The sequence below is a fragment of the Trachypithecus francoisi genome, unplaced genomic scaffold (assembly GCF_009764315.1).
Source record: "Trachypithecus francoisi isolate TF-2019V2 unplaced genomic scaffold, Tfra_2.0 Lachesis_group12, whole genome shotgun sequence".
In the NCBI taxonomy this organism is placed as follows: Eukaryota; Metazoa; Chordata; class Mammalia; order Primates; family Cercopithecidae; genus Trachypithecus; species Trachypithecus francoisi.
The window spans coordinates 50,787,248-50,813,153 of NW_022681457.1; the positions used below are offsets into that span (position 1 = coordinate 50,787,248).

General features: G+C 37.0%; 1 protein-coding gene across 8 annotated transcripts in view; it reads left to right on the plus strand.

The window, feature by feature from the left end:
* Window positions 1-25,906, plus strand: part of PKN2 (protein kinase N2) — a 162,154-nt gene that overhangs the window by 83,486 nt on the left and 52,762 nt on the right. For all 8 annotated transcript variants that reach the window (XM_033225494.1, XM_033225493.1, XM_033225491.1 and 5 more), the window contains exons 3-6: window positions 8,017-8,171; window positions 18,250-18,367; window positions 19,320-19,465; window positions 19,561-19,774. In XM_033225494.1, coding sequence (XP_033081385.1) covers window positions 8,017-8,171; window positions 18,250-18,367; window positions 19,320-19,465; window positions 19,561-19,774 — 633 coding nt within the window. The remainder of the gene's footprint in view (window positions 1-8,016; window positions 8,172-18,249; window positions 18,368-19,319; window positions 19,466-19,560; window positions 19,775-25,906) is intronic.

The following is a 25,906-nucleotide window of genomic DNA, read 5'->3' on the forward strand; positions in this document are numbered from 1 at the left end:
TGTGTTCGCCAGGATGGTCTCGATCTCCTGACCTCGTGATCCGCCCGTCTCGGCCTCCCAAAGTGCTGGGATTACAGGCTTGAGCCACCGCGCCCGGCCGAGTACATCCTTTTAGCATTTTTTTTTTTTTTTTGAGACGGAGTCTCGCTCTGTCGCCCAGGCTGGAGTGCAGTGGCAGGATCTCAGCTCACTGCAAGCTCCGCCTCCCGGGTTTACGCCATTCTCCTGCCTCAGCCTCCGGGTAGCTGGGACTACAGGCGCCCGCCACCGCGCCCGGCTAGTTTTTTGTTTTTTTTTTTTTTTTTAGTAGAGACGGGGTTTCACCATGTTAGCCAGGATGGTCTCGATCTCCTGACCTTGTGACCCGCCCGTCTCGGCCTCCCAAAGTGCTGGGATTACAGGCTTGAGCCACCGCGCCCGGCCGCATTTTAAAATTTTTAATGAGTCTGTGAAAAACTGTTTTCATCTTTGTCTGATAATATTTTTATTTTGTCTTCACTGTTGAAAGATATTTTCATTGGAGATATACAATCTTTATTAGTCCATTCTCACACTGCTGTAAAGAAATACCCAAGACTGGGTAATTTATAAAGAAAAGAGCTTTAATTGGCTTATGGTTGCACAGGCTGTACAGGAAGCATGATGCTGGCATCTGCTAGGCTTCTGGGGAGGCCTCAGAAAACTTTCCATCATGGTGGAAGGTGAAAGAGAAGCAAACACGTCTTACATGGTCAGAGCAGGAGCAAGAGAGAGAGTGGGAGGGGCTACACACTTTTAAACAACCAGATCTCACTATCGTGAGAACAGCACCAAGGGGATGGTGCTAAACCACCCATTACAGACCCACACCCATGATCCAGTCATCTCCCACAAGTCCCCACGTTCAATATTGGGGATCCCAGTTTGACATGAGATTGGGGCAGGGACACAGATCCAAACCATAGGTGATTGTATCCTTTAACATAAAGAAGCTGTCATTTCACCTTCTTCCACCTTTCAGTGTTGTTGCTGAAAACTGCCATAAATTTAACTGTAATTCTTTTGAAGGTACCCTTTCTCTGACTGCTGTGAACACTTTGTCTTTGATGTTCTAAAGTTTCACTGTGATATGTCCAAGTATGAACTTTTTTTCCCTATATGTTTGTGTTTGGGGTTGATTGGGTATCTTGAATCTACGGATTGGCATTTTTATTAGTTCTTAAAAGGTGATCGTCATTATTTCTTTATATCTTGTCTTCAAGTCACTATTTTTCTTCCATAGCACCATAAGATATATTGGAGCTTATTTTTTTTTCCTCTGTGTCTCTTTATGTCTCATTTTTCCTTTCTTTCTCTTTTTAAAAAACTTAGCTATTTTTCAGTATTAATCTGCTATTTTTCTGTGTCTGGTCTGCTGTTAAACTCAGTCATTAAAATAGCTAAGAACACAGCACTCAAGATGCTTATAGTCTCAGGAAAAACAGATGTGAAAACAGATCATTATAATACTGTGTAGTACACATTTCAATGGAGGGACGAAAGTATACTTTGAAGATGTAGTAGACTAGAGAATGATTAGGGAAGGTTTTCTGGAGAAAGTAATGCCTAAACTAACAATAGTATTAAAGAAAGCAATTGCATTTTATTAGAAAGGTTTTGAACACAGAATTTGACAAGGAAAAATAGTAGTGGAGAATTAGCTTGGAGCTAGATAGCCTAAGACCTTTAATGCCTAACCGTGAAGTTGAGACTGTATTTGGTGACATGGCTATTAAAAATATTTTGGTGGAGAAATTAATCTTGTCTACTTTCCATCTTAAAGCACAACAATTTATATTGGCTAAATGTGTGTAAAGGTGTGACTTTATGGGCTTATCTCCAGTGCATTGTCTACTGTAACTTATACATGCCTAAAATCTCTTTGATCTAATATGTAAACATCAAAGCAAGTTTATTGAATTTGTATAACATACATTTTGAATTGTATAATGTTTAGAAGGTTAGAAGCATGCATAATTTCTTATAATACCCCCGAGAAAACTTTTTCAGTAATATTAGCAATATATGCAGCAAATGGAAATTTGTTTTTTGTTGTAATCATGGGGTTTAGTTTCTTTAGCCAGCAAAGTATGTATTTAAGAGCAGATTCACCTCTTTTTAAATGTAAAGGCAGTTGTTAAGAGTAGAAAAATAACCATTTTATAGAGTTTTTAAATTTTTTTTGAATGGTGAGAGTATTAATGGGGAGTAGGAAGTTCTAGTTATCCTTGTTTTGCAATATGTTTCACTATGAGAAAAAGTTTAAGAAATATACTGGCAACTATATGTTTTATCATGCTCGAATTTACTATAAAGTACAAGGAAGAAAATTGGAAAGAAGAAAGGTAGTGTGTAGGAAAGCAGGTTCAAGGGGAAAATAGATGAAATCCAAGGGTGACAACAGTGTTTCTCTGATTTCTAAATGGGAAAAATAGTGAACTTTATCAAGTTTACTTCATATAAGACATATTTAAGGTTAAATTTCTGCCTTGGTGTACACTTTTGTGACCTTTGCAAATAAATTCTCTAAGTTTTAGATTTTTTATTTTGTTTTTATTTTTTAGTTTTTATTTATTTATTTATTTTTTTTGAGGCAGAGTCTCTCTCTGTCGCCCAGGCTGGAGTGCAGTGATGCGATCCCGGCTCACTGCAAGCTCCGCCCCCTGGGTTCACGCCATTCTCCTGTCTCAGCCTCCCAGGTAGCTGGGACTACAGGCGCCCGCCACCACGCCCGGCTAATTTTTTTGTGTGTTTTTAGTAGAGACGGGGTTTCACTGTGTTAGCCAGGATGGTCTCGATCTCCTGACCTCATGATCCGCCCGTCTCGGCCTCCCAAAGTGCTGGGATTACAGGCGTGAGCCACCGCGCCCGGCCCAGATATTTTTATTTGTAAAATGAAGTTATATTGCAAACCTTTATGAGTTCTTGGGAAGATTAAATGAGCAGAAATACTGGCTACTTAGCTGAGCCCTGACTTGTAATATTATTGAGCCCTTATTACATTTTAAGCGTCGACCTAAGCACTATATAGGCTTTGTTTTTACAGTAACCCTCAATTTGTGGCTAAGGAAACCGTAGCACAGAGATGTTAAGTAAGTATATAATCAAGACCATACCAATGAGTAGCAACCACAGAATTTTAACCCAGGCATTCTGACCTCAGAGCCCTGGTTCTTAACCATTTTCTCATTTGTTATATTCCCGTAATCATTATTAAAACTGAGGACATACTTTTCCTTAAGAACAGTGTTATGTAGCATTTTTACAAATTCACAGACTATCAGATCAATGGATATATCTTTTTTTTTTTTTTTTTTTTTTTGAGACGGAGTCTTGCTCTGTCACCAGGCTGGAGTGCAGTGACATAATCTCGGCTAACAGTAACCTCTGCCTCCTGGGTTCAAGCGATTTTCCTGCTCAGCTTCCCGAATAGCCGGGACTACAGACGTGCACCACCACGCCCACCTAATTTTTGTATTTTTAGTGGAGACAGGGTTTCAGCATGGATGGGCTTGATCTCTTGACCTCATGATCCACCTGCCTCGTGATCCATCTGCCTTGGCCTCCCAAAGTTCTGGGATTACAGGCGTAAACCACTGTGCCCAGCTGAATATTTCAGTATCTTAGTACAACCTGCTGTAATGTTTAAGAATCTATTATATAGTGTCTCTAACAAATTGTAATCTGTCTTTTGTATAAGTGCTTCCAGAGACGAGACTTTATTACATTTAAAGACAAGCCATTTTATTGTTAGATAACCCAAAACATAAGGAATTTATGTTGTGACAAAAATTTTGCCCTTACTACCTTTTTACTCATTGGTTGTAATTCTCTCTCTTGTGGGGAAATAGTAAGTGGACAGCTTTCATAGACAAATATTTAAATGTTTAGACAAGAATCATTTCTCCTTCCCATCCTAGGCTAAACACACCATCAACTGTTTTACAGACAACACATTTTCATACTCAACTAAGGGCCTTCTATTCTGAATGCATTCCAGTTCTGTAAAAAAATGTGCTTACTATAATCTATCTTTATATACCAAATTCTGTGTAATTTCCATTTCTTACAAGATTCTGATATCATTTATACAAAAAGAGAGAAGAAAATTAAAATGTTCCCAGATCTGTTCAATCATTGTTATAATGTGTAGTTCATTTATGGACTCAACAGAGATACTCTTTCTACAGTGGGTCCTGCTGGTTAATATTTATTGCATTTTTACTATGTACCACACCTGTTTCTAAGCTCTGTAGATATAATTTATTTAATCTTCACTATAATCCTGTGAGGTACATGCTGTTTTCACCATTTAACGCATGAAGAAAATAAGGCACAGAACTGTGAAGTACCTTACCCTATATTACATGGTTTGTACTGAATCTCAGTATCAAAACTGAGACTCAAACCTGGGCAGTCTTAACCACTATACTAGACATATACTAAGTTGCTCTTTTGTGATTTGATTTGAAAACTTGCCTACATTTTATATCAGTTTTTTTGGGCAGCCCATTTGTAATTTGGGGAATCCAATTAGAACAGAAACCTTTTCTGAATTAATTGTGTGGCTTTGCTGTTTCCTAATGTATAAAGTATGAATAATATCTGTCTCAAAAGGTTATTTTAAGGATTTATATGCACACATACACGTGTTTGGGCAGATATCATTAAAGCACTATTATTTTACATCCTAGCCTAGTATCTCTATTATTTATTTATTTATTTATCTGTTTATTTTAGAAACAGCATCTGACTTGGTTGCCCAGGCTGGTCTCAGACTCCTGGCCTTAAGTGATTCTGCTGCCTCAGCCTTAATATCTATATTTTTGTATTAATTAACAAATTATAATTGCATGTGTTTGAATTAGTGAATTTTTTAAGAGAATATAAAACTTAATATGAAATACGTTCATTAAAATGGTTAGTCACACCATCTTATATTGTAGAGGAGTGAAGGGAACCTTGAAGCACAAAGGTAAAGTAACTTGCAGCTTAGGCAGTTTTCCAGTGATGACCAAGTTACTTATCATCTAAAACAGGGTAGTACCCTAGTCTTCTAGCTTTTTTAGAAGTAAAGGGACCTAGTGTGGATAAAAATACAAAATACTAAACTTAAAATATGAAGAATTTTGATTGAAGGTAAGTGTTCCAACAGGCCGGGCGTGGTGACTCATATCTGTAATCCCAGCACTTTGGGAGGCTGAGGCAGGTGGATAATGAGGTCAGGAGTTCAAGACCAGCCTAGCCAAGATGGTGAAACCCCGTCCCTACTAAAAATACAAAAAATTAGCCGGGCGTAGTGGCAGACGCCTGTAATACTAGCTACTCGAAAGGCTGAGGCAGAGAATTGCTTGCATCCAGGAGGCGGAGGTTGCAGTGAGCCGAGATCACACCACTGCACTACAATCTGGGCGACAGAGTGAGACTGTCTCAAAAAAAAAAAAAAAAAAAAAAAGAAGTGTTTCAATAATACTGGATTATCCAGAATAAGATGGTTCCTTTTGAAGTTTTATTTGTTTTTGCAAAATGAAAATTATTTACTTGGAAAATAATAATTTTCAAAATCTGCAGGCATTGATTTTTTATGCATTAATAGTTCCCATTTTTATTTTATTCTAGAACAAATTTATTTCCATGAAGCTAATCTTTAAATGGCACATGTTTTGAATTTTTAGGAACTTTACTAACACAGAGATTTTGAAAATATTCCCATTCCTAAAATCATAGAAATCTGTAAAGCAACATATTATGCTTTTTTTTTTTTACTTTTATTTTAAGTTTAAGGGTACCCGTGAAGATTTGTTATATAAGTAAGCTTGTGTCTTGGGGGTTTATTATACAGATTATTTTGTCACTCAGGTATTAAGCCTAGTACTCAATAGTTGTTTTTCATGTTCCTCTCCCTCCTCCCACCCTCCACACTCCAATAGGCCTCAGTGTCTGTTGTTCTCCTCTGTGTGTCCATGTGTTCTCATCATTTAGCTCCCACTTATAAGAAAGAACATATGGTATTTGGTTTTGTGTTTCTGCATTAGTTTGCTGAGGATAATGCCCTCCAGCTCCATCCATGTTCCTGCAGAGGACATGATCTCTCTCTTTTTTTTTAATGGCTGTATAGTAGTCCATGGGGTGGGTGTGTGTGTGTGTGTGTGTGTGTGTGTGTGTGTGTTTATATATATATACACACACACATTTTCTTTATTCAGTCTGTCATTGCTGGGCATTTAGTTTGATTCCATGTCTTTGCTACAATGAATATACACATGTATGTGTCTTTATGATAGAACAATTTATATTGCTTTGGGTATATACCCACTAACGGGATTGCTGGGTCGAATGGTATTTCTGTCTTTTGGTCTTTGCAGAATCTCCACAGTCTTCCACAATAGTTGAACTAACTTACACTCCCACCAACAGTGTATAAGCATTGCTTTTTCTCTGCATCCTCACTAGCCTCTGTAATTTTTTGACTTTTTAATAATAGCCATTCTGAGCCAGGTGCAGTGGCTCACGCCTGTAATCCCAGCACTTTGGGAGGCCAAGGTGGGCAGATCACGAGGTCAGGAGTTCGAGAACCTGACCAACATGGTGAAATCCCGCCTATACTAAAAATACAAAAATAAACCCGGCATGATGGCGGACGCCTGTAATCCCAGCTACTCAGGAGGCTGAGGCAGGAGAATGGCTTGAACCTGGGATGCAGAGGTTGCAGTGAGCCAAGATGGCGCCACTGCACTCCAGCCTGGGTGACAGAGCAAGACTCCGTCTCAAAAAAAAAAAAAAAAAGCCATTCTGACTGGTGTGAGATAGTATCTCATTGTGATTTTGATTTGCATTTCTCTAATGATCAGTGATGTTGAGCTTTTTTTAATGTGCATGTTGGCCACATGTATGTCTTTTCAAAAGTATCTATTCATATCCTTTGCCCACTTTTCAGTGTAGTTATTTTTTCCTTGTTAAGTTCATCATGGATGCTGATGTTAGACCTTTGTCAAATGTGTAGTTTGTATAAATATTTTTTCTCCCATTCTGTAGGTTGTCTGTTTACTCTGTTGATAGTTTCTTTTGCTGTGTAGAACCTCTTAAATTTAATTAGATCCCATTTGTCAATTTTTGCTTTTGTTGCAATTGCTTCAGAGAATATTATGAACACCTCTATGCATATAAACTAGAAAATCTAGAAGAAATGGATGAATTCCTGGACACATACACCCTCCCAAGACTGAGCCAGGAAGAAATAGAACCCTTGAACCGACCAAAAGCAAGTTCCAAAATTGAAGAACCTGCCAACCAAAAAAGCCCAGAACCGGATGGATTCATAGCCAAATTCTACTAGATGTACAAAGAAGAGCTGGTACCATTTCACAGAAACTATCCGAGAAAATTGAGAAGGGACTCCTCCCTAACTTATTCTGCGAAGTTTTATTTTTATTTTTTAAATAGAAGCAACACAGTATCCTTTATGAGAGGCTATGGACTTGAATTTTTCATCCCTCTGTAACCTCCTTCTGCCCTGCATCAATTTGATATTAATGGATCAATATTTTTGAAGCATTACTACACTGTATTTCAAATAACCTTAGTTCTCTTTAAAAAGAATTACCTTAATTGAATTTGTATCATGTTTGAATATGCTTTATTCTCCAGCTAATGAGGTTATAGTAGGAAATTTAGTTTAATTATTGAATAGACTAGTCAAGTTGATTTAAAAATAATAGTGTTGGAGAAACCATGGACGATCTTCTAACTGAGTTTCAAACTTAATTCACTTTTATATTTTAAGTGGAATCTACCCTGGGAAGTAGTGTCGCAACTCAAATACTTTTTTTTTTTTTTTGCATGAATTGGTTGAATTCATGGATTATCTATAAGCATAAGAAGGTTTCATTTAGGCCCATCTCAAAGTTTGAAAAACGCTGTTTATTTGCAAAATATTAACTTCCAATTTTAAGCAGCAATTCATTCTAATAAGTAATTTTAACAATATTTTATTTACAGATTGCCCAAGGACTCCAGATACTCCAAATAGTGACCCTCGTTGTTCTACTAGCAACAATAGATTAAAGGCTCTACAAAAACAATTGGATATAGAACTTAAAGTAAAACAAGGTGCAGAGAATATGATACAGATGTATTCAAATGGATCTTCAAAGGTAAGTGTAGTAAATAAATGTAACTACTTAGTCATTATTTGCAGATTCCATAGTTATAAATTTACCTACTCAATAAAATTTATTTGTAACTCCAACATCAGTACTGGTGGCATGGCACTTTGGCAGTCATTTGTGTACATGCCTGGAGTGGGGGAAATTAGAATTATCTGATGTGCTTATTTCCAGCTGAGGTCTAACAAGGTGATTTTGCCGCCTTAAGCTATGATACACTAAAAAGTATCCTTTTTGAGATCTGTTTAGTGCTGTGTTTTTCACATTTTTGTGCTTTTAATTGGTAATTTCACTGTTTAAACACTATATTATGACATCTGAGATCATTTTGACCTCAAAATTTGAAAGAGTGAATAAAAGAATTTGGAAACATGTTTTGTTTCGTGGGTTTTTTTTTTAGGTAACATTTTAAAAATTGTTTATTCCTACCAAGACCTAGTTAATCAAAAATTTGACCTTATGGGTAAATGATACACAGAGCTTTCCATATCTGAAAGTTTTCTGTAAATCTAAAATTATTTAAAAAGAAATTATCTAAAAAAATTTAGTCTATAATGAGTTTTCCACATTATAGACCACACTCCCAAGTTTTTGGGAGAGGGCAAATGAAAAGATGGGACATTTTGGCGTCATCAATAATTGCTTGGCCTAGACCTGTGCATTCTTGGGAATCTGGTATGGGCATATAACTCCTAACTGAAAATCAGTGTTATGTGGAACAATTCTAATAGGAACATGTCCTTGTTATTAGGTATAATGCAGCAAAAAAAAAAAAAAAAAAATGTTGTAAGCCACTGAACCAGATTATCCTCAAGGTTCTCTTCAGCCTAAGGTTCTATAGTTTTAATAATTTCCAAAAATTCTGAGAAGGATATAAAGTTATAAAATATACCTTTTTACTTTCAACTCATGTATTTTAAATATTTTTATCTCTGCAAATCAATTTGTTATATTTTAATAGATATTTTTAAAATAATTTCATAATAAAAGTTCTTATGTATTTTGTTTATTTGTTTCAGTTTAAAAAGAATTTGAAATCAGAGGGAAATTTTTTTTTCTTAGTCATGCATCCTAGCTATTCACCCCAAATGAAATTTGAGGCTAGGCCTGGTGACTCACACCTGTATACATAGCACTCTGGGAGGCTGAGGCAGGAGGATTCCTTGAGGCCAGGAGTTTGAAACCAGCCTGCTCAATATAGCAAGACCCTGTCTCCAAAAAAAAAATATTGTTTAAAGAGAAAGAAAAAAAGACATTAGGGAAGATATCAAAAAGAAAGAAATGTGTACTTTTTTTTTTTTTTTTTTTTTTGAGACGGAGTCTGGCTCTGCCGCCCAGGCTGGAGTGCAGTGGCCAGCTTTCAGCTCACTGCAAGCTCCGCCTCCCGGGTTCACGCCATTCTCCTGTCTCAGCCTCCCGAGTAGCTGGGACTACAGGCGCCTGCCTCGTCGCCAATGTGTACTTTTTATAAAAAATGTTTTAACGTTAATTATGAGCATAGATTTTATGTTCAAAAGAATTTTTTGTTACTTTTAGAGAAAGGTATTTGTTCCTATTTACTTATGTGATATTTGATAGGATATTATTTCACTAACTTTGAACATTTCTTATTGGATGATAGAGTTATTTTTTGTGCTTTTATTTTTACCACTGACATTTAGTTTTAGGGATTTTATATTTTTATAAAATGTTATTTTGACCTTTTTTTTTTCTAAGTAAATACTTTGTTCCTGGAACTGCGATTTTAGTACATTATGCTGAGCATTTTTAAATTAACCCAGCTACTACCTTTGGAGTAAAGTTTTTAAATCTGGGGTGGAGGGATTGGTTTGAGGGGTTTATGAACCCTTTGAAGTTATAGGAAAAGGAAGTGTCTATGTTGATAGTTGTATGGATTAAAGTACTGTAGGTTACACCTTATTCTCAAAGTGGTCTTTAATCCACAAAAGATTACTAACCACTACTCTAAGTTGAACAGTTTTGTACATATTAAAAGTAAAACAAATAGATAACCTAAAACAACCACAGATTCAAAGTGAACAAGGCTGTGAGCATCCTGTTAAAACAGATATGTCAATTTTGCATAGGTTTTTATTTTTAATGAGATTTATTAATTTGAGAGGGACTCAAATGGATGTCCAAAGCCCATTTGCAACTACTATTGTCTCTGAGATAGGCCTGCCAGTTATTTCTGTCTAGATTCCACCTTAACTGTTTTTATTTTTCATCTTTAAACTTCTCAAAGGGTCAGAGTACATCGTTTTAGATTAGGGAAAATTATAAATTGTAATTATGTGGAATATTAATTTGTTCTTTAAGGATTTAGTTAAAAGTTTGATAGCCGTTATGCTAGGCTGTGGGGTATAAGTGTAATAAAGATGGTCCTTATTACATACTAGGTACTTAATAGATAATATCCTGCTTTTAAGAGACCCACTATCTTAAAAGGAGATATATCATGTGTAAATAGTTACAGTGTGTAATAGTGATTTGTTTGACTGACTTTGGAAGCACAGTGGAGAATAATCATTTAACTGCCAGAATGAAATCTTTTAAGTTTTAGTATGATGTTTGAAAGATGATTTGGCATTTAATGAAAAATTACTTTTTAGGGATGGTGGTGTGGGTGAATGCAGTATATACACAGTAAGGAACTGTGAAATAGCCTGGCTTATTCTAAGGAATGAAAGTGATTTGGTGTGGCTGTAGCACAAGTTCTTAGCATATTTCTTACTTAACATATCTGATGGTAGGTAAAATGTACTTCTGATAGTAAGAATTGTCAACTCTAGCAGTCATTTTCAATTAAAAGCCATAGGGAAACCAATCTGAATCTCCAGAAAGACATTCATTTTGTTTGGGAAAAGTCCTCCAGGTGATTCCATTAGGGCTTCTTACCCTTCCCCACCAGTGGAGTTTTAAGTGGGTGAGGCATAGTGAGAGATATAACGTAACTGAAAGAAAAGCCAGGTTATATGGTAGTTTGCACAGAATTAAGCAGTTGTGATTATCTTACAAGATAGATGGAGCTGCTGAAAGCAGGGAGCTCCTTTTAGCAGGGAAAATACACAATCAGATTTCAAGTTTGGAAATTTCACATCCATCTGGTCAGGTGTGGTGGCTCACGCCTGTAATCCCAGCACTTTGGGAGGCCAAGGTGGGCGGATCACCTGAGGTTGGGAGTTAGAGACCAGCCTGACTAACATGGATAAAGAAACCCTGTCTCTACTAAAAATACAAAATTAACTGGGCATGGTGTTGCATGCCTGTAATCCCTGCTACTTGGGAGGCTGAGGCAAGAGAATCACTTGAACCTGGGAGGCGGAGGTTGCGGTGAGCCGAGATCGCGCCATTGCACTCCAGCCTGGGCAACAACAAAAGGAAAACTCCATCTCAAAAAAAAAAAAAAGTTCACATCCATCCTCCTCAGACTTAAAGAATTAATTAAAGAAGGTCTTATATGCAGGCAGTAAGTTTAAGTAGTGTTTTGCAGTAGTACAGGTTAAATAGCTTCTTTTCTCTTGTAACAGCAGTGAAAACTGTGAGGATAAGAGTCATACTTTTGAGGATAAGAGTCATACTTTTGGTATCTTGGATATGAGGAAGGAGGCAGAGTCAAAGATTATTCTTAGATTGGTTATGTGGATAGACTGATAAATTATGGTGCCCTTCACAATGATAGAGAATTCATGAGGGGGAGCAGATTTAGGGACAGGGATGATTAATTCAGTTTTGCAGTAAAAATTGTCAACAGGACTCTGGTTATTGGATTCTACATGATTAAATTATTACCCTTGTGCATGTTATGATCAGAGCTGTCCTTTTTAAATTTGTCAGATATTTTCACCCTCCTGCTTCAGAACCCTCCAGTGGTTTTCCCCCATACTTAAAATTCAAAATCTTATTCTGACTCTGAAAACCTATAGCTTCTGATCTCATCTTCTAAAACACCTTCATCTCTCATTACACTCTAGCTACACTAGCTTCTTTTCTATCCCTTTAACATAGCAACCACACTCTTACCTCAGGGCTTTTGCATTTGCTAATATCTTTGCCTAGGTATCTATTCTCCCAAGTACTTTTGTGGCTTTCTCCCTTCATTAAGTCATCTACTTGGATGCTACCACCTCAGCAAGCTCTTCACTACTTATCCTAAGATAAATAGCAACCTCTGTCTCTTCTTATCCCTTTATTGCATTACCACTACCTTAAATTATAATTTATGTGATCAGTTTATCATCAGTTTTCAGCATTAGAATATAAATTTCATGCAGGCAGAGACATTATCTTGGTTATTACCATGTCTTCAATACCTAAAACAATACTACATTGAAGTAATTTGCTACAGATACTCAATAAGTATCTGTTAAAACAATGGATACCGCTTCACTGCCCATTTATGGCCATTTATCTTCCTCTGGCCCATAATTTACACATTGTTCTTTTTCTTATTTCATATCTGTGTGTACTGTAATTATTTTCATATTATCCCTTTTATGACTAACATGTTTTTATTGTCAGCGCAAGGATCTGAGGAATGGGATGCAGTTATTTTACCCTGTTACATAAGTAGTATAGCTTGCCATTTTCTTATTTGGTAGTATGGCTTTAAGCAGCATCATTGTTTGTTGTTTTTTTTTATCATTTGAAATGATCTCTGGGGGCTTCATGAGACAATGTTAAAGACATGCCTGCTGTTTTGTTGTTGTTGTTATTGTTTTGAGACAGAGGCTCGCTCTCTCGCCCAGGCTCAAGTGCAGTGGTGCAATCTCGGCTCACTGCTACCTCCCCTTCCCAAATTCAAGCGATTTTCCTCCCTCAGCCTGCCTCCTGTGTACCTGGAATTATAGGCACACACTACTATGCCTGGCTAATTTTTTGTATTGCTAGTAGAGATGGGGTTTCACCATGTTGGCCAGACTGGTCTCGAACTCCTGACCTCAAGTGATCCCCCACCTGGCCCTCCCAAAGTGCTGAGATTACAGTCGTGAGCCACCGTGCTGGGCCATGTCTCCTGTTTATAGAATCACTTGAACCTGGGAGTTTTTGAGACTTCGTCTCAAAAAAAATAATAAATAATAAAAATAAAGACATGTCTCCTGCTCATATATCCAGGCAGTAAACCAAGGTATTTATTAAAATTTGGGGTTCTTACCAGCATCTTGCATTGGTTTTAAGTGTTCCCCAATCCTCCACATATGGATATACCAGACTGTCCATCCAGGTCTCCCCAACCGCCAATCCTCCAGTCTTGTTTGTTTAAGCTTTGAGATCTAATTTATATAGAAAAAAGTTGCAGACATTTAGTTATACATTTCGATTAATTAGGATGTTTCTGTACATGTGTATGCATATGTGATACCACCATGACAACCAGGTTACTTGCAAAAGTACCCTTGGGTTCTTTAGTGGAAGTTTGTTTTTGTTTTTTTTGTTTTTGTTGTTGTCGTTGTAAAAGGACTTAACATGAGAAAATCTCCAGTCTTGACATATTCCACACTTATTTATTATAATGACTCGGGAAGGCTTTCTGGATTCCCTCAACTACAATTGATTCCTTTTTTTTTTGGAGACAGGGTCTCACTCTCTCGCCCAGGCTAGAGTGCAGTGGGGCAGTCTTGGCTCACTGCAGCCTTCACCTCCCAGGTTCAAGTGATTCTCGTGCCTCAGCCTCCTGAGTAGCTGGGATTACAGGTGGACACTACCATGCCTGGCTAATTTTTTGTATTTTTGCTAGAGGCAGGGTTTCACCATGTTGGCCAGGCTGGTCTTGAACTCCTGACCTCAGATGATCCGTCCGCCTCAGCCTCCCAAAGTGCTGGGATTACAAGCATGAGCCACCATCCCTGGCCTGATTCCATGTTTCTTGGGAATTTTCTTCAGCTACTTTTAACTTCCTAGTGCATATAATAATCATTTATGTCTTCTAGCAAATTATAAGCTTCATAGGGTAACATTCTGATTGATTAATATTTATATTTTCACTGGTCTGGCATGTAATTTATGGCTTGCTTCCTATATGTTGCTTTAACATAAATGCATGATGAAAAAATAAGAATGATTGGCCTATTTATTACCTAGATGGTACTAATAAGAACAGTGATTGGCTTATTTGAAAGTTTTCTGTGTGATGTAATGTGTTGTAATGTCCCACTGTAGCTTGCAAAACAAAATGTTATTTTTTTGTAAAATAAAAAACATATAATTTAAAAATAGTATAAATGTTTAGTTATTCTTATAATTGTAAAATATTTATTCCAAATATAATTACCAGCATTATAGAGTGCCAATTACTAATAGTTCATTACTTTAGTCTATTAGGTTGAGCCATATAAAATTGCTGTTTTTTTAGTTCAAAATCAGTCAGACATTGTCATTTTCATGTAGTTCAACCTTATATATGTAAAAACTTTCCCAAAGTTTTTTATCAACATAAGTCAGATTTCTCCAATATATAAACCAGTTCATATACTCCAGCCTTATCTCTTCCCTTGTACGTATTATGTGCTCAATAAAAATTCCGTTGAATGCCTGAAAACATAAAACTGATATGTGATAACTATGTATTGCCTGTGATAGATAATATCCAAAGTCCATTTTAAAAGTTTCATCATATTTTGACATCCTGCAGATCCTCCAGAAATTTCTGTGGGAAAATTCACCGATTTTTAAAATAAAATACAAGTGCTGTTTCTTGCTTGTTGGATTGAAATAGTGAAGAAAGGAGTATTTCCAAAGAAGTAAAATGATGGAACTGCTGTCATTTTGCATGACAATAAAATAATAAAAGAAGTAGCTTAATTGAAGAGGGTAATATTATATGGTTTACTTAATATTTATACTTTTACATTAGAACTTCAAGACACTTAATCATTATTTTTATTGTCCTAAAGAGAACATTTTAATGCCAATTATGTGCTAGGCAAGATAATTTTAGTTTAATGGTAATAAAAGTTTTATATTGAAGAGAATGGTATCACAATTTACATAGTTTATGCAAGAAACCTAAGGCCTTCAGAAAATAGGTAATTTGTCCAAGTTTATGTATAATAAGATTTGGGCTCAAGTCTGTCTGACTGCAAAATACGGTTGTCCCATTAAATTATGGGCTTTGGAATACTTTTACTCTAGTCTGATCTCAAAGAAATTCAGTCATGCATTGCAGTACAACAGGGATACATTCTGAAAAAAGCATCAATGGGTGATTTCATCATTGTGTGGATATCATAGAGTGTACTTACACAATTCTAGAAGGTACTAGACTATATGGTATAGCCTATTGCACTTAGGCTGTAGTAACAGCATGTAACTATACTGAATACTGTAGGCAATTGTAACACAATGGTAAGTACTTGCATATCTAAATATATCTAAACATAGGTGTATATATTCCATTGTTGACCTAAATGTCATTATGCAGCAGTCTGGCCAGAAGCTGTTTTCTAAATGACTGACTTTGGGAATATGAGAGAAATAGAAGAAAAATTTTTTAATTTCATAAATATGCAATATTTTTTCCTCCATGGTATATTAACCTGAGTTTGGTATTCAGCAGAGTATATCTCAGCTCACTTTTATTCCCCTTATCTCCAGTCTTTTTCTTCTTTATTCAGTGTCAAATAGTGTGTGTTTGATTTATTGAAATAATACTGCCGTCATCAAGCGTGTCTCTTGGGTTCTAAGAGACATGAATCTCCGGGAGGATACAGGTTGATTGTGTGCTATTTTATTTCCAAATTAGTACTGATTGCCTTAGTTATTAAAAATAGAGATGCTTAAATAAAATGCAAAGCTTGTCCTTTCTTATGAGTAAGTACTTTCTAACTTGATGCTTAATCAATTTGTGTGTGTATGTGTGTGTGGATACCAGTCTTTAACAACTGATACAACTCTAAAAACAGGAGGTAGCATTAACTTCTAATATTTCTTTTTAAAATTTCTTAGTTTTCTATAGTTGCTGTAACAAAGTATCACTAATTTAGTGGTATAAAACAACAGATATTTATTATGTTATAATTTTATAGTTATTTTGTCTTAAGTGAATCTTACTGAGCTTAAATCAAGGTGTTGGCAGGACTGCATTCCCTTCTGGAGGATGTAGGGCAGAATGTTTCCCTGTTTTTTCCAGCTGCTGGAGGCTACTCACACTTCTTGGCTCCTGGCTTCTTCTAAGCCAGCAATAGCAGGTCCAGTTTTTCTCACATCACATCACTCTGACCTTTTCTTCCTCCCTTTTCTACATTTAAGGACCCTTGTGATTACATTGGGCCTATCTGGATAATCAAGGACAGTCTTTGTATTTTAAGGTCAAATGATTAACAACCTTAATTCCATTTGCTACCTTAAATCTCCTTTGCCATGTAAGCTAACTGAGGCTTAGGACATGAACATCTTTGAGGAGGTCATTATTTGGCATACATTTCCTTCTGTCACTCACATTCAGTGTTACTGGAACTAAGCAATGGTATGCTATTGCATTGGTTCATTTGTGTTACTGTAAGGGAATATCTGAGACTGAGTAATTTGTAAAGAAAAAGGTTTATTTTTGGCAGACTGTACAAGAAGGATGGTGCTGGCATGTGCTTCTGTTGAGGGCCTCAGGAAGCTTACAGTCATGATGGAAGATGAAGGGCAGCCAACATGTCACCTGGTGAGAGGGAGCAAGACAGAGAGGAGGAAGTGCCAGGCTCTTTTGAACAAACAGCTCAACAACCAACGTGAACTCATAGAATGAGAACATATTCATACTGTGAGAGTGGCACCAAGCAATTCATGAGGGATCTGTCCCTGTGACCCCAATACCTCCTAGTAGGCCTCGATTCAGACACTGAGGACTTACATTTCAAAATGAGATTTGGAGGGACAAACACCAAACCGTATCAGGCATTAACGTAATTTCACTTAATTCAGAGCTTTTTTTGAAATCTTAAGAGATGACAGAAGTCTATTCTCCAGCTTTATTAAGAAGGTCTCATTTTTTGACATTAAAGTCTTTCTAGGGACCTTTCTGATTGTCACCAGGGTTGACAAATGCTGTTTTCTACCTCTCTTAGCGCAATTAATTGGAACACAAATGCTATCTGATTAGGTTTCTATTTTAGGTTTAATCATGGAGGCATTCATTTCATACTATGTTTCTGAATCTTAGAGTTATTGATCATAGTAAAGAAAAATTCTGTATTTTTTGTGTATAGCAAAAATAAGAAAATTACAAATGTGAATTTGGATTTTGATTTTCTAAAAAATAGTAACAAGATTCAAACCTACAGTATCTGTTAGCAGATAAATGGATTGTGCTGTGTGTGTGTATATATGATTTGTATATACATAATGAAATATTGTTCAGCCTTAAAAAAGGGAATACTGCCATATATGACAACATGGGTGAGCCCAGAGGACATTATGCAAAGTGAAATAAGCCAGACACAGGAAGAAAAATAATGTATGATCTCACTTCCCTGTGGAATCCAAAAAAAAGAACTGAATAAATGGAAACACAGTAGAATACAGTTACCAGCAATAGGGAGGAAGAAGAAATGGGGAGAAGTAGGTCAAAAGGTACATATTTAGAGTTAGGTAGGATGAATAAGTCCAGAGATCTAATATATAGCATGAACTACAGTTAATATTATATACCAAAAATATGCTAAGAGAGTAGATTTTAGGTACACGTAATACATATACACCTGAAAGGGGTAACTGTAGAAGGTGATGGATCAGTAAATTTGTTTGACTGTAATAATCATTTCACTGTATGTATGCATACCAAAACATCATGTACACTGCAAGTATATACAATAAAAAATAAATTTTAAAAACAGAGCCATAATAAGATTTACTTCTCTCCCAAACTGTCTTAACTAATGGAGTTGTTTTTCACAATTATCACCTTGTAAGTTTGATGGCTCTTTTTTTGTAAATGTATCAATAAGATATATTATAGCACTAACAGCATTCTTTTAACTGTTTTTCACTTGCTGATATATCACTTGATCTGTTTAGAAGATATGAAAATGTTTCATTTTCTCCTTTATTTGCTTAATTTTGCAAACTTTTTTTTTAATAGGATCGGAAACTCCATGGTACAGCTCAGCAACTGCTCCAGGATAGCAAGACAAAAATAGAAGTCATACGAATGCAGATTCTTCAGGCAGTCCAGACTAATGAATTGGCTTTTGATAATGGTGATGGAATAAATTGTCCTCCTTCTTATGAGCATAATGGTGCTAAATAATCTTATGTAGGAACAGGGCAGTGGTTCAAAGTTAAGGGGGAGGAAGCATTATTATTACTGTCTTTTTTTTTTTAATCTTGAGTTTTAGACTCTTCACTTAGATAGATGCTTTTAGATATTTGGCCCGTATATTTCAAGAAGATATTGATCTAGAGTGTATCTCTTCATTTAAATAGATTATCAAATACTTACAATCAGTCTGTATTTTTAAAACAATCTGTTACCTGTTTAAGAGTATGACTTTGTTTTCTTTTGGTTTTTTTTTTGTTTTGTTTTATTTATTTATTTATTTATTTTTTTGAGGCCGAGTCTCGCTCTGTCGCTCGGACTGGAGTGCAGTGGCCGGATCTCAGCTCACTGCAAGCTCCGCCTCCCGGGTTTACGCCATTCTCCTGCCTCAGGCTCCCGAGTAGCTGGGACTACAGGCGCCCGCCACCTCGCCCGGCTAGTTTTTGTATTTTTAGTAGAGACGGGGTTTCACCGTGTTAGCCAGGATGGTCTCGATCTCCTGACCTCGTGATCCACCCGTCTCGGCCTCCCAAAGTGCTGGGATTACAGGCTTGAGCCACCGCGCCCGGCCTATTTATTTATTTTTAATTCCAGAAGAAATCTTTACAGCTAGTTGCTAAGAGGAGTAGAAACTTGCAGTCTCCCAGTGTTACAATATTTGGATATCTTTCACCTCTAAAATATTTTTTTCAGATTTGTAATTTAGATGTATAATGACAAAAATGAAAGACTGAATTTCAATATCATATCAAATACTTTTATTTCAGTGTTTATTGATGTAAGGACTAAATTATTGTAATGTTACGGGAATTCATTTCTTTTCATGATTTTAATCACTGCAAATTGGAAAGTCAAATAAATGGTGCAATTAAAAATTTTTTTTTCCCTTCTAGCGAAACCTGTGATAAGTCCTCTTGAACTTCGGATGGAAGAATTAAGGCATCATTTTAAGATAGAGTTTGCAGTAGCAGAAGGTGCAAAGAATGTAATGAAATTACTTGGCTCAGGAAAAGTAACAGACAGAAAAGCACTTTCAGAAGTAATTCTAAATAAAATTTTTATTTGGTTTAATAAATACATTATTCAAAGTACGTGATTATTTAAGTGACAACAATTGTCTTTTCCCTGTGCAAGGCTCAAGCAAGATTTAACGAATCAAGTCAGAAGTTGGACCTTTTAAAGTATTCATTAGAGCAGAGATTAAATGAACTCCCCAAGAATCATCCCAAAAGCAGTATTATTATTGAAGAACTTTCACTTGTTGCATCACCAACACTAAGTCCACGTCAAAGTATGATATCTACACAAAATCAATATAGTACACTATCCAAACCAGCAGCATTAACAGGTATGTAGTGTATATCCGTTGTTTTTTGTGTGTATTTTTGTCTATAACTGGTTCTGATTTAATAATTGAAAAACTTGTGCATAGATTTTGTTCAATTATGATAAGATACACATAGAATAAAACTTGTTGTATTAACCATTTTAATGTTATTCAATTTGGAAGCATTTAGTATATTCGCAATATTGTGTGACCATCACCACTACCTAGTTTCAAAGCATTTGCATCATTCCAAAAGGAAACGCATACCCGTTAAGCAGTCACTCCTCATTCCCCCTTCCTCCTAGCTGCCAGCAACTACTAATTGTCTGTCTCTACAGATTTGTTTATTCTAGATATTTCATATGATAGAAATTATATAATTTGTGACCTTTTTTGCCTGGCTTCTTTTACTTAGCATATTGTTTTCAAGGTTCATTCATGTTATGTATGAGTACTTCACTTACTTTTAATGTCTGAATAGTATTCCACTTGTGGGACTATTCCAAAATTCAAAACTTGTTGTGCACCCAACATGATCCTCAAAGGTCATGTCCAAGGAAATTCTCATTGGAGCATTTTGGATTTGGGATTTCAGATTTCCAGATTAGGGATGCTTAATCGGTAAGTATAATATAATATAAACATTCCAAAATCTGAGATACTTCTGGTCCCAAGCATTTCAGATATGGAATACTCAACCTGTATACCATATTTGATTGACCTGTTTGTCAGAGAATATGGGTTCTTTCTACCTTTTGACTGTTGTGAGTAGTGCTGCTATGAACATTTATGTGCAGGTTTATTGCTTGAACATCTGTTTTCAATTTGGGGGTTCCTAGGAGTATAATTGCTAGGTCAAATAGTAGCTATATCTAAGATTTTGAGGAACTGTCAAACTGTTCTTCACAACATTTACATTATTTTATACTTCTAACAGTAATGTATAAAGTGGGTTTCAGTATCTCCAGATCCTCACCAATAGTTACTTTTCTTTCATTCTTCTTTGATCATGTTCTAATAGGTCCATTATTGGAAGTATGGTAATATGTCTAACTGTTTCTGTAGAACCGTCTCTGTTTCTCCCTTCAGTTATGTAAATTTTTGTTTCCTATATTTGTGGGCTCCGTTGCTAGGTCATGTATGTTTATAATTTTTATATCTTCTAGATGGATTGACTCCTTTACCTTTACCTTAACTCCTTTATAATGTCCTTCTTTCTCTCCTGTAATAATATTTGATTTAAAGTCTGTTTTGTCTGATTTTAGAACAACTACCCCTACTTTGTTTTGGTTTTGTCTTTGGGTTCAAATGAGTCTCTTTTAGATTATATATTATTGTGTCCTGTTTTATAAGATCCATTCTGTCAGTCTGTGCTTTTTTTTTTTTTTTTTTAATTCATTTTTATTGAGACAGTCTCACTCTGTCGTTATAGCCTCCCACTCCCAGGTTCAAGCAATTCTTGTGCCTCAGCCTCCCGAGTAGCTGGGATTACAGGCATGTGCTACTGCACCTGGCTAGTTTTTGTATTTTTAGTAGAGATGGGATTTCACCATGATGGCCACACTGGTCTCAAACTCCTGGCCTCAAGTGATCTGCCTGTCTTGGCATCCCAAAGTGCTGGGATTACTGGTGTGAGCCACCACATCTGACCAGTGTCTGCTGTTTAATTTAATAGTTTAAGACAATTATCCAGGTGAGGTTGCATACACGTGTAGTTTCAGCTTCTCGGGAGGCAGAGACAGGAGAATTACATGAGCCCAGGAGTTTGAGGCTACAGTGAGTTGTGATTCTACCACTGCACTCCAGCCTGGGTGACCGAGCAAAACTCCATCTCTAAGAAAGAAAGAAAGAGAGAAACATTTAAAGTAATTACCAATAGGATGTAATAATCCTGGTGGTAACTACTGAGCGGTAGGTTAAATTTAATAGGTTTATAACACAGTCCCCCACAAACTACCATCACTTCATAAGCAAGCAGCAAACTTAGAGTTTCCAAGGCCACGTGCACTCCTGACCAACTGTCTACAGATTCCAGAATTTCTACTAGCATCTCAGCTCAGTAATTTGCTGGAACAAATCATAGAACTCAGGGAAACACTATACTTAGGATTACATTTTTATTATAAAGGATACAAATTAGGATCTTCATGGCTCACTGCGGCAAAAAGTAAATAAACATAAAGGGGAAGATCTTAGAGGATCTCAAACACAAACCTTATGCGTCCTTAGGATATATCACCCTCCTAACACATCAGTGTCTGTCACTGATCAGGAAGTTCACTTGAGCATTGGGTGTGCAGAATTTTCACTGGGGCTTTGTTACATAGGTGTGATTGAGTGAATCATTGGCCACATGATTGAATTCAGTCTCCAGCGTTGTGCCCCTCCCTAGGTCAGGAGGTCAGGCTGATTGATATGTGGATTAAAGCCTCCACCTCCTAAAGATACAATCATTCTTTCTGGCATGGCCAGCCCCCCATCCTGAAACTGTCTACAGGCCAACCATGAGTCACCTTATCAGGTGTGGTCTGAGGTATCCACTATGAATAACAAAGGCACTCCTATCACTGGGGGAAATTCCAGAGGTTTAGACTTAGAGGCTGTCTTCCAGAAACCAGGGACAAAAACCAGCCAAATGATTGGGCTTCTGGCATTTTGCAGGTTTTTTGTTTTTTGTTTTTGTTTTTGTTTTTTTTGCAAGTGTTTATCTTTTTTTCTCTGAGTTCTAGTACTACCTTCTTTTGGTTTTAATTGAATTTTTCTACTCCATTTTTATTTATTTATTTTCGAGACAGGATCTCTGTCTGTTGCAAAGGCTAGAGTACAGTGGTGTGATCATAGCTCACTGTAACCTCAAACATCTGGGCTCAAGCAGTCCTCCTGCCTCAACCTCCTGAGTAGCTGGGAGTACAGGAACATGCCACCACACCTAGCTAATTTTTAATTTTCTGCTAGGAGTAAGGTCTCACCGTGTTGCTCAGGCTAGTCTCAAACTCCCAACCTCAAGCAGTCTTCCCACCTCAGACTCCCAAAGTGTTGGGATTACAGGCGTGAGTCACTATGCCCAGCTTCTACTCTACTTTTCTTATTCTCTTCTTGCTCCCTTTTCTGAGATAAATATATTTTTTTTTTCTCCTACCTCATCCTCCCTAGTAGCTGGGAGTACAGGTGCACACCACCACACTCAGTTTATTTTTTTTGTAGAGACGGGGTTTCTCTGTGTTGCCCAGGCTGGTCTTCAACTCCTGGGCTCAAGCAATCTGTCCGCCTTGGCCTCCCAAAGTACTGGGATTACAGGCATGAGCTACTATGCCTGGTTTTTCACTAAATCTTTAACTCCTCACAACCACTCACCTTACTGCCTCTGTAGTTTTTGCCTTTTCCAGAATGGTCATATAGTTGGAATCTTACAGTATGTAGCCTTTTCACATTGGTTTCTTTCACTTAGTAATATGCATTTAACTTTCCTCCATGTCTTTCCATGGTTTGATAGCTCATTTTTGGTTTTGTGCTGAATAATATTCTATTGTGTGTATGTGCCATAATTTATTCTTTCATTTACTGAAGGACTTCTTGGTTGCTTCTAGGTTTTGGCAGTTATGTATAAAGCTGTTATAAACATCTGTGTGCAGGTTTATTATTTTCTTAGTGATTACCCCAGTGATTATAACTAATGTCCTAAATTTATTATAATCTTATCTTTAGTAGCCTACAAAACTCCTTCACTGTGCCCTTGTTATATATTGTCACAAACTGTCTTTATGCACCATATACCCATTAACATAGGCTATAAATATTGTTTTATGCATTAGTCTTTTAAATCATAAAGGAAACAAAAAGAAGAGTTACTTAAAATATAGAAATACTGGCTTCTGGCCGGACGCGGTGGCTCACATCTGTAATCCCAGCACTTTGGGAGGCCAAGGTGGGCAGATCATGAGGTCAGGAGATCGAGACCATCCTGGTTAACACGGTGAAACCCCGTCTCTACTAAAAATACAAAAAAAGAAAAATTAGCCAGGCATGGTGGCGGGCGCCTGTAGTCCTAGCTACTCCGGAGGCTGAGGCAGGAGAATGGCGTGAACCCAGGAGACGGAGCTTGCAGTAAGTCAAGATTGCGCCACTGCACTCCAGCCTGGGCGGCAGAGCAAGACGCCATCTCAAAAAAAAAAAAAAACAAAAATACTGGCTTCTATATTTACTTATGTAGTTAATTTTACCTGCATTTGTCTTCCTTTCTTCCTTTCTCCCTCCCTTTCTCCCCTCCATCCCTCCTTCCCTCCCTGCCTCCCTTCCCTCCCTCCCCTTCCTGACCCCCGCCTTCTCCTCCCATATCCTTCATTTCAATCTAAAAGGCTTTTTTAGCATTTCTTATGGGCGGGTCTCCTAGTGTCTACCTCCCTTAGCTTTTGTTACCTAGGAACCTTTTTTTTTTTTTCTTTTTTGAATGATAGTTTGCTATATATATAGAACTCTTGGCTGGCAATTTTGGTTTTTTTCCAGCACTTAAAAAAATGTCCAACTGGGCACAGTGGCTCAACACCTATAATCCCAGCACTTTGGGAGGCCGAGACCGGTGGATCACTTTAGGTCAGGAGTTTGAGACTAGCCTGGCCAGCATGGTGAAACTCCATCTAGTAAGAATGCAAAAATAAGCCAGGCGTAATGGCGTATGCCTGTAATTCCAGCTACACAGGAGGCTGACGGAGGAGAATCGTTTGAACTCAGGAGGTGGAGGTTGCAGTGAGCCGGGTCGTGCCACTGCATTCCAGCCTGGGTGACAGAGTGAGACTCCGTCTCAAACAAAAAAAGTCCTCCTGCTCCCTCCAGGCCTTTATGCTTTGTGATGAGAAATCAACCGTTAATGTTACTGAGGATCCCTTGTAAGTGATGAATTATTTTTGTCTTGTTGCTTTCAAGATTTTCTTTGTTTTTTCACAGTTTAATTATAATGTGTCTTAAAGTGGATGTTTTTGAATTCTGCTTAGATTCTTTGAGCTTGATGTGTGGGTTCGTGTCTGTCTTCAGATTTGGGAAGTTTCCAATCATTTCTTCAAATATTCTTTCTTCTCCTTCTGAGATTTTGATTTTTGCCTACATTGGTGTGCTTTATGGTATTTCTCTTAGACTCTGATTTTCTTCATTATGTTTTCTTTCTGCTCTTAAGACTAGACAAGTTCAATTGATCTGCCTTCAAGTTGGCTCACTTTTTCTTCTGCCTGCTCAAATCTTGTATCGAACCTCTCTAGTAAATTTTTTCATTTTTGTTATTATACTTTTCAATTCCAGAATTTCTGTTTGGTTCTTTTTTATAATTTTTTTTTTTCTGTATTGATGTTCTCTTACTTGTTGACACATCACTTTTCTTGTTTCCCCTAGCATTTGTCCGTGGTTTCTTTTAGATTTTTGAACAACTTAATTTAGTAAGTCCAACATCTTGGCTTCCCCAGGGACAGTTTCTGTTAATTTCTTTTTTCTGTGAACTGACCATATTCTGTTACTGTGCTTGCTTCATAATTCAAGTACTTCCTTTCCCTGGTATGCTTACTCACAAATCAGATTCTACTCCCAAAGATTTTGTTTTTCTGCTATATGTTGAATGTACTTGTTTGCTTAGCAACTTTTATAGTCTGTTTTGTAGAGACTGTATTCTTTCTCATGTATTAACCCTGAGGTGTCTATTTCATTAATACATTGTAAACCAAAATAAAATTCTAAGCCACCCAACCGAACGCATAGACCCCTCCTCTCAGCCAAAGGCATTCTAAAGTAAACCTGAAACATTAGTTCAGGTGATGCTGGGAATGGGTGGTTGGACATGCCTCATTATGCCTTCCTCCCTTTGGAATTCAGGCATAGCAGACCAGCATTAACATCAAAACAGAGACCTTAAGACTGACAGAACAGACTTTTTCAGTAGATAAGAAACATTTACAGTCTCTTCTTTCTGAAGCCTGCTGTCTGGAGATTTCATCTACAAAATGAGAGCCTGGGTCTCCACAACCCCTTGTCTTAATGGCACTCTTGCAATACTCCCTTGTATTGATTCCAGTCTTTAGATAAAGTCTTTCTATCAATTGCCAATCAGAAAATCTTTGAGTCCACCTGTGACCTGAAAATCCCCACTTTGAGTTGTCCCTCTTTTCTGGACCC